This window comes from Syngnathus scovelli, chromosome 17, assembly GCF_024217435.2.
Source record: "Syngnathus scovelli strain Florida chromosome 17, RoL_Ssco_1.2, whole genome shotgun sequence".
Lineage (NCBI taxonomy): Eukaryota > Metazoa > Chordata > Actinopteri > Syngnathiformes > Syngnathidae > Syngnathus > Syngnathus scovelli.
This window is the reverse complement of record NC_090863.1, coordinates 11341719-11354179: the sequence shown is the minus strand read 5'-3', so window position 1 is coordinate 11354179 and position 12461 is coordinate 11341719. Positions and strand designations below refer to the sequence as shown.

At 40.0% G+C, this 12461-nt stretch overlaps 2 protein-coding genes across 4 annotated transcripts; one reads left to right on the top strand and one right to left on the bottom strand.

Annotated features, from left to right (window-relative positions):
• The first annotated feature begins 462 nt into the window (after positions 1-462).
• LOC125985443 (ras-related protein Rab-11B) lies at positions 463-4929 on the top strand. The gene is made up of 5 exons (XM_049748303.1): positions 463-699; positions 2509-2704; positions 3387-3580; positions 4053-4133; positions 4318-4929. Exons 1-5 carry the CDS (start codon positions 660-662, stop codon positions 4461-4463), a joined length of 657 nt encoding a protein of 218 aa, XP_049604260.1. The 5' UTR covers positions 463-659; the 3' UTR covers positions 4464-4929.
• A 146-nt stretch (positions 4930-5075) lies between these two features.
• On the bottom strand, positions 5076-9539 carry LOC125985442 (E3 ubiquitin-protein ligase MARCHF2). 3 transcript variants are annotated; one of them, XM_049748302.2, is made up of 6 exons: positions 9347-9539; positions 9178-9254; positions 8157-8410; positions 7881-8076; positions 7413-7622; positions 5076-7167 (listed from the first exon to the last, which is right to left on the bottom strand). In XM_049748302.2, exons 3-6 carry the CDS (start codon positions 8339-8341, stop codon positions 7012-7014), a joined length of 747 nt encoding a protein of 248 aa, XP_049604259.1. In that variant the 5' UTR covers positions 8342-8410; positions 9178-9254; positions 9347-9539; the 3' UTR covers positions 5076-7011. The 3 variants fall into 3 exon arrangements, with proteins under 3 accessions (XP_049604259.1, XP_049604258.1, XP_049604257.1); XM_049748301.2 differs by having other exon boundaries at positions 9219-9254; positions 9347-9538; XM_049748300.2 differs by having other exon boundaries at positions 9219-9538.
• Positions 9540-12461: the final 2922 nt, after the last annotated feature.

Sequence of the window (12461 nt, the reverse complement as noted above, 5' to 3'; positions counted from 1 at the left end):
TAATAATAATAATATCTCCCAGTTATTATTAAAATTATCACTATCCTGTTGTTATTATTAAAATCAACATTACATTTTATTTATCAAGACACACTATTAAACAAACAAAAAGAAAAAAATCAAAACAAAAAGGCATTGCCAAATAATGATTGAGATTTTTTTGAACTAAGTCTCTCGACTAGAACATTATTTTAAAACAGCAACATTGTGTTTTAGTATAACGAGACTTGTATTACTACATTATGCATTTTGTTGATGAAATGTCAAGTATCATAATAAAAACAACAACACTAATCATTGTCCCGAAGACAATAACAATGAACAATATCCAGTAAAGAGACTTAACCTAACTATAGTTGTACGCTCGGTCCTGCATTGTCTGCGGTCTGCAGACAGATTCTGATGGTCTGAAGCAGCATCGGCGCTTTTTAACGAGTGGCGCGCCTCCTAGAGGAAAATATTCAAAGTGCAGGGACTCCTCCCTCTGCAGACTCGGGAGCTGCTGTGCCTCCCCGCAGCCCTGACAGCAAGCATTGGCGCATTTTTGTCCCACCACTAACCTTTGCCATATTTTTTTAGCTTCTTTTTAACCCATCTTCCCCTCCCATACTTCACATATCATCCTCCGGGGGACAAGCGTCGTAGCGGCCTCGTCTAGAATGGGGAACCGAGACGATGAATACGATTTCTTGTTCAAAGGTAAAGGAAAGGGGGGGGGGGAAATGATCGGGTTTCTCTTTTACACCAGCTCATACAGAATCGCCTTGAAAAGCGTTTTAGCCTGTTGTTGCGTCGTTAATACCGAAGTGTCTGGGCCTGTGTTTATGCAAGGACAGAATGATGATCTTAAAAACGCTGTCATTACGTCCCAACGCCTGCAGCTATGCTTATAGGTAGGGTGCAGGACCCCATCTGTTAGTAGGCCTATTGAACTATTGTGTTATTCCCATAAAGAGTGTTACATTGACCAGACTCGACTCAAGCCTCCACGGGGCCCTAAGGAAAATTTGATTTGGGGGGCATCTATTTCTGCCAACTATTAAACAAAAGTACTCTACTTGAGTGTACTGGGCTTGATTTACAGTCACAAGTGGGAAACGGAATTTCATCTATGCCAAAAAACTGCAAGAGCAATAACTAACCAAAGAGGTAAAGTAAATACAATCAAATACTGTAGATCAGGTAGCCAACAAGTGTCACATGACTAAACGTGGGACTGTTCCAAAAATAGCTCACTGGAGATGGGACACTCTGATTTCCTAGGAATATTAAAAATGTAAGTACTTGTTGAGAAGTGTTGCATATCAATAGTTACCCGTTTCCTACCCGGTTGGAATATTGATTGCGAGAAATCATTAACATGATCTGTGTCTTCACATTAATGACGATCAATCATTAATTCTAACCTCAAAGATAATATTTACGATTATTTTAGAAGTGTATATCAAAGTGATTGCCTTTGCTCATTCATTGCCAAATGAATTGCTCAATGCTTAAATATAAATATTAGTGAATAGAAATATTATATAAATAGAAATATTGGTGACCCCTGACTAAGGTATGTAAACATAACTAAAAATGTACGAAAACAGAGTACAAATATCGTCCTTCGCATGTTTGTGATTCATTATTTTGTTCTCACACTAAATCTTTGTCCAATATAAAATGAAAGCTTTCGTAGGGTTTTCGCTATTTGTTACATCTTAAGCCGTAAACTCTGTTGACCGTTAATTGCTCCCCCTAGTGGGCACGGGGCCTTAGAGAGTTCGCTTATGCCTTGTGTTGGCATCCTGTTCTCGCCAATATACTGTACCTTAGCCATGTTAGTGACACAAATAGCTTCATGATTGAATGCATTCTGCATGTTGATGGATCCGCTGTTTATCTTAACCGAGCTCAGCTGGATCCAAAATGCCTCTTTGATGGTCATATCAGCTCCTGTGGCACATTAACATCCTGGCGAACGCAGGAGCCAAAAGGCTATTTAGATGTAACAAAGTCTCCTCTGTGGCATGAATAGTGCATCTGCCGGAGGCGAGGCAAGCCTCCCCTCTCTCCCTCTCCCTGTCTGGCCGAGCCATCGTCCCAAGCCCCCGTAGAAACAGGAAGGGTAAGGCGGCCCGAAAATGTCGATTCAGGTTTTGGTGGAGCCTGTTATCAGTTTCCTGCAGCCCAGACCAGAATGGTGTCTGCAGGGACAAAGTTCGGCTCTATTTCCTTTGCGGAGGGGAGAAAACACATTGGCTCCACCTCTGCTGCTTTGTTGTACATAGGAACCCCCCCCTTCCCCAACCCTGCAGGCCCCTGACTCAGCTTCCAGCTCTGATCCTCCCAGGACTTTGTTAAGACAAAACTCTTAAGCCTCGACTGTGTATATGGAGGCCATGCAGCAAGCATCACAAGATAGACAAGATTCCATTTAGTGCATTGTCAACACAGAGACCAGCTGATCGATTCCATGATTTTTAGATTTTCACATACTAATGTTTGGTATTTTCTTTTTTACAGTTGTGTTAATTGGAGACTCAGGTGTCGGTAAGAGCAACCTGCTCTCTCGATTTACACGAAATGAGTTCAACCTGGAGAGCAAAAGCACCATCGGTGTGGAGTTTGCAACACGCAGCATTCAGGTGGACGGCAAGACGATAAAGGCTCAGATATGGGACACGGCGGGACAAGAGCGCTACAGAGCCATCACCTCAGCGTGAGTTCTTTGATTATCAAATTAATTGCCTCATATTTTAATTTAATTTTTTTTTTTTTTTTTACTAAAGATGACCAGATTGATTTATTTTTGGGTTTAATCAAGATATTTGCAAACATCTGCACTTTCATAAATTACATTTTATTAAATTAATTGTATTCAAATAAAATTATGTTATTTTTTTTTTAGAATAATCGATTCTAAAAATATTCAATAATGACAGCCCTACCTGTATTGAGTAGGAAAATTTACTACTCAATAGTTTCTTCATTGTCATGCATAAAAAAAAAGAAAATACTTCCATATACTCACCTTTGTCGTTGTCCTTGACAATTAATCAGCAACAAAATGATTATGAAATTAATTGTCTCATATTTTAATAATCAAGTTTATTTTATTTTTTTTACTAAAGATGACCAGATTGATTGATTTTTGGGTTTAATCAAGACATTTGCAAACATCTGGACTTTCATAAATTACATTTTATTAAATTAATTGTATTCAAATAAAATTATATTAATTTTTTTTAGAGTAATCGATTCTAAAAATATTCAATAATGACAGCCCTACCTGTATTGAGTAGGAAAATTTACTAAATAGTTTCTTCATTGTCATGCATAAAAAAATAAATAAAAAATACTTCCATATACTCACCTTTGTCGTTGTCCTTGACATGACCCAGATACTACAGAGGGGCCGTGGGGGCGCTCCTAGTGTACGACATAGCCAAGCACCTGACTTACGAAAATGTGGAGCGCTGGCTGAAGGAGCTGAGGGACCACGCCGACAACAACATCGTCATCATGCTGGTGGGCAACAAGAGCGACTTACGCCACCTCAGGGCCGTGCCAACGGATGAGGCCCGTGCCTTTGCAGGTACACAAACTCAACCAAATATTATCAGTACTTGATTCACCCTCTATTGGAAACCGGAGCTTAATCTGTGTCAAGATGTAACACGATAACACACGTCTCTGCGAGAGATCAGCACCTCGCTTAGACAGCACATTTAAGTCGCTCGGCATTGTCGATTTCAGCAAGTATCCATTTTAGCTGTGTGGACAAAAAATGGAGATGTGGATTTGGCAGCAAACTCTGAAATCGAAGCCACATTTTGGAAATTTAGGGGATAACATAGTTGCCCTGGGCTATTTATTTTAACCTTCATCGAGCTATGGCATATATACATTAAAAACGCACAAAAACGTCACAAAAAGTATAGATCGGCATATTTACTGAAATAATGATCTCGGCTCAATTTACTCACTTCTGCCATCTAGTGCAAGGGCATTAAATTGCTGTTAGTTTTGCAAAAACTTAACTATTACTGTACATTGTGTTTTCTCAGAGAAAAACAACTTGTCATTCATAGAAACTTCAGCCTTGGACTCAACAAATGTTGAAGAGGCCTTCAAAAATATCCTTACAGGTATGACTGTAGATTCATGACAAACTTTTCAAAAAATGGTCACTCTCATGTTGTGGGCAAAATAGTTATATTTTTTTAGGCAGGTAATTGTTCATTTTGTATGAACTGCATGTTAGTGAGTCTTCTCTCCTAAATCTGAGTATTTCAAGTGGACACTTTACAGCCCGTTGTCATTTTTGCACAGAAATCTACCGCATCGTATCGCAGAAGCAGATCGCCGAGCGGTCGGCCCACGACGAGTCGCCAGGGAACAACGTGGTCGACATCAGCGTGCCCCCGACCACGGACGGTCAGAGGGGGAGCAAGATTCAATGCTGTCAGAATCTGTAACCCTGGAAAATAGATCCTGCTCACTTTAAGGGTGGATTATAAATTGGGATCCAGTGCTGGCATGTTACCGCCTTCCTGGGCTGCGATGTAATCTGAAATTGCTATTTTTTAGATCCAGGGAACCGGTTCATGATCCCACAGAAGGAATTGATTTTAAGGTGTAATTTGACCCAGTTTCAGCCTGCTACAGTACATTCTAATGCAAAAAAAAAAAATGGACTGCTGGTACCACACAAGTTGTGACTTAACCATGATTACGGAAGGGAGATGTTCGAGTGGTAGCAGCACTCCATTTTTGCATTCCTCTTCTCTTGGTCCGGTCATCTCAAAAAGTGGTAGTGATGCTGCTGATGCTTACTTACTTCCTGTAAAATATATTGTTTTTATGTTTATCATTTTGATAGCGTGTTTGCTCACATACATCATATTAATGCCATGAAAATAAATTTTACAATATTACGTGGTTGAGGAGGCTGGGGGTTGGTTTTCTCATTCAAGTGATGATGGCGAAAATGAGTACTGCAATGAAAGTGATTAAAAGTGCACTGCATTCCCGAACACTAGGTGGCGACAACACTGATAGAACAGAAGAGCATTGGAGGTAAGAACAGGTTTTTTTGAGTCCCTCAAGTTTTATTGAACAGTAACTTTCCTGGGATGCAGCAGAGAGTAAGGTGACACAAAATACTAAATTTTAGTACTGCTGCTGAAAAACTTGACAATTACCGTGGCGTCCTTACGGACGACCTGCAAGCATCAAAACATTAGTTTGTGTTTCTTCTCCACAAGCATTTTTCGACAATCATCTAATGTTATGATTGACTAGTAGGAGTAAGACTTGCCCGATTTGACAGAAATATTCACAAATACTCATTTCAACTCCCAAATCCAAGAAGTGGGACACAAGATGTGTAACCATATAACGCAACCACTTTTTATATGTCAACTTGGCTTGCTCTCCAGACAACCGTGTCTGGCAGTTAACATTTGTAATGTGCAAAATAAATGTAGTGATGGGAGCTTCATGACAAGTAATAAGATTAGTAACATAAATGGGGGTAGGGGGGGGGGGATAGGTGATTGTGATCACAATTTGGTACAAAACAGCAAGGGTGGGGATTATCACACAAACGACAATTCTCAAAATGTTTCAAAAGAACATGTACATCAGGGGTCACGAAACGGATTTAAAAAAATTCCATTATTTGTAATGGGAAAAATAGATCCGGAATTCGACAGATTCGCTTGTCCAACCGCCTTCTGGAACGGATTGTGGTCAAAAACCAAGGTTTGACTGTATTTTGGATATTTTTGTTAAAATCACACTTACATGTGAACTGGAAATGACAATAATAACACAGTGAAAGGCAAATTGAGCATATTTCAGAAGTGTGTGTCAAACAGGCAGCCTTTTGCCTTCAGTACCCAGGAAGTAGCTCTCGGTTTAAGAAAGGTTGGTGACCCCTGACGTACATGCTTGGAGAGGCTTTGCAAAAAAAAAATAAAAAATTGCAGTAAAGGGTGATTGCACCCAATGCCAAAGGTGGCGCTATTTGTCTCAAGACGCACTTGGGGGCATATTCTTCCGCTCGCTCTTAGTCATTTCCGCAATGATTTTCTAGGTGCTCGGGATTTTCTTGTCTTGGCTTCTTTCACACCCACCTGCGTAACGAGTGAAAATGCATAAGCAGCACCCTTTTTCGGACTCAAGCACTCGGGAGAATATGCCCCTTTTCCACCTCGTATAACTTGCTTCCAAGAACGGGATGTTTTTCCTCTTCAACTCTTTCGAATTGTTGACATCCAAGTGCTAAAGGCTTAACTGTCCCAAGTTTTTTTTTTTTTTCCTTTTTTTAACCCATAGCAAGAATCAACGCATACTGGAACTGGAACACATTAAGGTTCAACTGGGGAGTAAAAATACAATTCAAGAGACGGAGCCTCCCGCCCATTCCGCAAACGTCTAATACAGGGCGGGCGTATATTATCGACTAACAGTTTAGCACTCAGCACGCTGTGAAGAATTATGCCAACTGTAGTGTCAGGTTGGTAGCATTAATTGCCAAGCGAAAGGTTGCCCCTCTTTCCAAAAACGGGTAAATACAACATTGTGAAGGTGCATGTGGGGAAATATAGGTAGTGACTATGTTCCATATACTGTCGTAGCATGCTCTTGTTATATCCTGCTACATGAGCTCGTGTCTTAGTATTTGATACCTTTGTCCGAGACTTAAGGCCAGGCTGGTTAAGTCCATCTTCATTTTTGTATGTCCGACGTCGACATCTCAGCACCGGCGGTCCGGACAAGACGTCGATGGTGATTCTGGTACCATCCTCGAACCACGTTTGTGGCTCGCCAATACTGTAGTTTACATCAAGTGCTTCGATACAAAGACAAAAGTGGGAGAAAGTAGTCCCTCCCGCTTTCAGGATGGTCCGGATGAAGTGCAAAGGTTCATTATCTTGATTTTGGGTGGGATTTTTTTTTTTTTTCCCGAGTGCTTGGGCTGGCGTCATTTTAAATATTCCCCTTGGCGCCGGGCCGCACTCATACGATGGTCTCGTCAGTCATTTTCTTTGTCGACTTGGTCGTCATAGAACTTTGGGTGCTGAATGCGCCTTTCATGTCAGGCATAAGGAGACGCACTTTCTGATTGGTCCTCCTCCACTCCGAGTACAGCTGACAATGGTATCGAAATGAAACCTGGGAAAATGAGGTCATAGAAGGGAAGAACATCATCAGGGGAAGCAATGTCACAAGTACACTTCATTAATGTTCTTTGTCATTACACGAATATTTGACTTTTGACTCGACGTACATATGAACATTTGACTGAGATCCATTTCTGGTTTTGGTGGCGTGACGTTACAGCATGTACAAGAAATAAAAAAATAATAAAACTTTTGGGATACATTTAAAACGATGTGGATGGGCTCGAAGAATATTACCAGTGTCCAGAGGATGTAGATGGTGAAGAGGGCGATGGTGAGTGCGATTAGGCCAATAGCCTCCAGTCTGCTCTTGAGCTGCAGGTGGTCTTGGGCACCCCTCAGACACAGCCAGCCCGAGATAGCTGCCAGCGGTGTTATGAGCAGAAAGCAGGCCATGTCGCACAAGAGAGTCCGCTTCTCACTGCGGGGGCCTGGGTCCTTCAGCCACTGGAGAACATGCAAAAGGAGGAGTCATCTCATGAGCTGTTATGCAATAAGACGATGATTTTGATCGCAATGATGATCCTTGATGTGCTATGTTCACAAATCGGACCTTGATATTGATCAGAAAGAAAAACATTTACGCTTCGGAAACGTACTGTAGGAAGCTTTTTGTGTCACGCCACGTTCCAAAATTGACCTGTTGCATGTAGATGTGCAACACATGACTCGAACGCACAATACTTATGCTCAAATCTTTCTGACCTGTGTGAGGGGTTGTGGCCTCCGCTCAATGGTGAACTCAGTATGGCACAATTCACAGTAGCTGGTGTTGGAGGACGACAGCCACTTCTCCAAGCAGCTCTTGTGCACTTTCCCAAGTGTGCCGGTGCATTCGCACGGCGAGAGCAGGGTCTCCCCTCCACCACCCTCATGGCAAATTCGGCACATGCCTACGTCACTGTGGGTCCATTTGCCGATGCAACCGTGGTTAGAAATAATGACAGGACATTCATTAAGCTGTCATGTTCCTTTTCTTACCTTTGCAGGCTCACAGCTTTAACAATAGTGGAGAGTGGGCGGCCATCTTTTGCCGTAACCTTGGCAATGTACTGAGCCTGTGCAGTGGAATCCGACTCTTCAGAATCCTTGGAGGAGTCGGATTCGGCATTCCCCGAGTAATCACATAGAGAGCCAGGTAGGTGGCAGCATCCTGATGAAGACATGGCTGAACTGGGATTGACGGGGGGTAACAAGACAGCACGAGCGAGACGGTCCAAACCCCGGTTCTCCACCTACAGATCAACGACATGGAAAACTAATTGACGAGATATGCACGTACAAGAGTTGAATGCCCCTACAGTCATATCTGTATATTTTGGCCAAAAACTCACATCAAAATTACACCAGACTTCCACAAATCAGGCGGGATTTAGTATATCTCGCCAGAATACAACGAAAGAAGAAAACGTTTTTGGGTGAAGTTGATTTAGATAACACTCACACATTTTTTATCAACCACCCAGCAAACATTAAAACTGAGTAAATGATTTTTTGTTTAATTACAATGAAAAACATTATAATGGAGGAGAGTACTCAAATACAACAGATGAATGATTCCCAAACATGAGCACGCATGAGAGAACATCTGAGCTGCAGGAAATGGTCCAATTTCACCTAATTGGCCCAAAAGTTGTGTGAAAATGATGCCATACAAAAAACTCCTTTGTTCACCTAGCGATACGAGCAACGTTTATATTTTGCATATTCTAACACATTTAGGGACTGAGAATTAAACATTTACATATTTTTAAGATCTTTTTGTACAAGTGCATTTGACGTTATAAACGGAATCACATGAAAATGACTCTTAATTACATCAGAGGATAACATTGAATTGAACTGTCAAACTCAAGTTTCACAAGGGACGCTGGGTTACAACCAAAACATTTGACACAACACGACCGTCAGTGTCAGTGGCGACAAAGACTAACGCCATTTCACTCCGTGAAAACTATATCGAGAAATAAAAAAAATTTAAAAAGCGAGCATTTATTATTACCAATTAACGAACAAGTGGAGTGCGATGAGATATTTATTCACCTTAGAGCCTTCCCCTTTGTCGTTCGGCCTTGGCTTCTGTGGAAAAGCAAAAACAGCAGACGACGGAAAGCTAACTGGTCAGCTCTAGCTGCAAAATATGACATTGACATCGAACCAAAAGCGGTTACCGATAGAGAATGTGAAAGCCGAGCACACACACTGTGACACCGCCATTGTTTGTTGAATGTTTTCCCCAAGAAGGGTGTCGTTTAAAAGGTGTAAATAAAAGCGGAGGTGTCTCCCTGCATTACCAGACAACGCTAGCCAAGCTAACGGGCTAGCATCGAGCAAGCCTGAGCATCCTCAGCTGTGGAAGAGCGTCACGTGACGTGTGTTGCTTTTGCAGTCGTCGACAAAGGTGGGAGATTTCATAGGTCTTTAATATACTGGTCGCGCTCAAGGCCGTGTTTGCGGTTGCCTTTTTCTGCGTTTTAAATCAGTAACACGCGCTATGAGAGAAACCGATAAAAAGCGCATGTCATCGAGCACGTCTTAATGATAAAGAAAAATCACTAATGATGTAAATTTATGTAAATGCCAAGGCAAGAAAAAAAGACATGTGTCATATTTTAGTATTTTTTTATGACATTTGAATAAAGTCAAGTTACAAGGGTATATATTTTACAAACTCACTTCTGTCACAGGTCACGTGTAATATTGTTAACAAAAAAAAAATTGGAAATCAGAAGCCATTGCAAATATCTGTTGTTCAGTTCACGTTCAGAAAGGCTTTAATGAAAATAAATATTTTGGAAAGCTCACCACCTTCAAGGTTGAAGTACATATATCACTCTATACGTCAAAAGTTGCTAGGAATCACCAATGGCTAGAAATCAAAATTGTAGGGGATACTTATTGTTTTCTAAAAACACCTCGAGTAAACACAAAAAGTAAATTGATGCTGATAAGAACAGTGCTGCCAGGCCATATCGGGAAGAAAAACAAACATCAGCTCAAGGACTCTTGGACATGATCACCAGGTTTGAGGATTGAACCCACCAGCTATTTTTTTTTTTTTTTAGGACCGGGTCACCCGTGCCAAAACCTGCTACTGAAACTAAGCATGATTTAAAGCAGTAGTTCTCAATGATACCATTGTTAGTATAAACGCTCCCTCTAGTGGTATGCAATAAGATGTTACGTTTCGTTCACTGAAAAGATTTGTTCTTTTTGAACGAATCGTTCACTCACGAGCCAACACTACTGCCCAGTACTTCGCGGATTTCACTTATAGCGGGTAGTTTTTGGAACCAATTATCCGCGATAAACGAGGGATTACCGTATTAAATATACAGGTCAAGAATACAACCACTGCCTCAGTTTTGATGAGGCCTTTTATCCCTCTGTATTTTCACGTGAATTATTACAGTGGTACATGGAGGGCCAAGCATTTTTTACTGTAAAACGTCTAAAAATGAACTCAGTTGAACAGTATCTATTTTAGTCACATCTGCCTTGACCTCATTGTATGCCTTGCCCGACCCCTTATTCCCTTTGTACCCAAACACTGATAAAAGTACACTCTCACGGTGCGCAATAGTGTACATGCTGCATGCGCATTGACACACACTCGCACATGCAAGCGTGCATGCGTGTTTGCCGTCCCACTCCTCTGTTTGGTCAAAGTTCAACAGTAATCATGAGATACCACCTCTCTCTGGAGAACATCATGAGACCTCTGTTAGTGGACTTTAACGTGGACCGAAGAGCACATGTACACGCGAGGATTTTCATGTGAAGTATTTAGAACAGCTATTTAATGTACACCCCAATTTGTGATGCAGCAGCTATATTAAACATGATCCAACCAAAAGCATATTGCTTGAGAAAAAAAATAAATGTATTTTTAGCATTTAGCATTTTTATGTACTGCTGACAAAAATACATCTTCCCTTCAGATAGTCTGGTGGTGTGGCCCCTTTAGAACGCCTCGTTGTCATGTGGAAAAGCCAACATATTCCAGCCACCGGAGACTCGAAGTTGATGTATTTTCGTTTTTCAAAGACTTATGGAAAGATAAAAAAAATGACAGATAAAGTAGTATTTATTTTTCCATGTCTTAAAAAACGGCGTTTGATTGATTTATTGACAGTTTCGACAAATTCAGCTGAAACGGCATTTAAGAGCAAACACAACAGATTGATTTTGAAGTGTCATTATATAAACCTGATGATTCTGTTACACGTTCATATCACAATTTTGTCAGGCACCTTATATTTGATATCTAATTTATTGGAAACATAAGAAAGAAGATCACGAGCCAGTTACGGCTTTGGACATTTGTAAAAAAAAAAAAAAAAGGCAGATGGTCTGATTGCATAAGTTATTCACAACGTTGTGTTTTCAGTAATTGTGTAATTGACTTGCTGCAGTTTAATCTCGTGATCGTTAAAAGAGTTCCCATGAGAAGCAAAGTAAGATAGTAAAAACCATTTAGATGCTCTAACATGGCAGCTGCTTCTGCTCCACTTTTCAATGAACACCGAATCAAGGCATGTTTTAATGAAAATTAAAACATACAGCAATTAAAAACACACTGGTGCAGACCTTATATTTTCTTTAAATTTTATTAAATTGTAAACAAAAATTAAAACAGGAATAAATGAAAATAAAAATGAAGGCAACCTCATTATAATTAAATACAAGCGATCTGCTAATATATATATATATATATATATATATATATATATATATATATATATATATATATATATATATATATATAGTACAGTAAATGAAACAAGGCTTGAACATAATAATTAACATGATTATATTACAACATTGTAATTATGTGTTATCAAAATATATGATAAAGAATTATAGTTATTTCTAAATTTACCTTTAAATAACTGGAATGATAAGAACAGACTATAATCATTTCATTCACTGTCTTACCTTACACTACAACAATAATGATTAGAATGAATGATAGTTGCAGTCAGCGTTGTAAAAGTGATTAATCAATCAACCAAAGGAAGTGGTAGTGATTTGCATTTACAATACATTTGCATGTCAAGAATTCCTATAGTGAATCTGCACTTATGCACATACAATGGCTCCTTTGTCATTCAATCAAGAGTTTTTGATCATGAGACTAACATTAACTTTGTAATTAAAGACATGACACGATAGAATGCGAATGCTGAAAACGTGCACATGACTCCAACTTGCGATACTCCGCTGTCAATTACAAAATTGTGAGGATCCATTCATGAACATTATTGAATCAGCAACTAACCATTC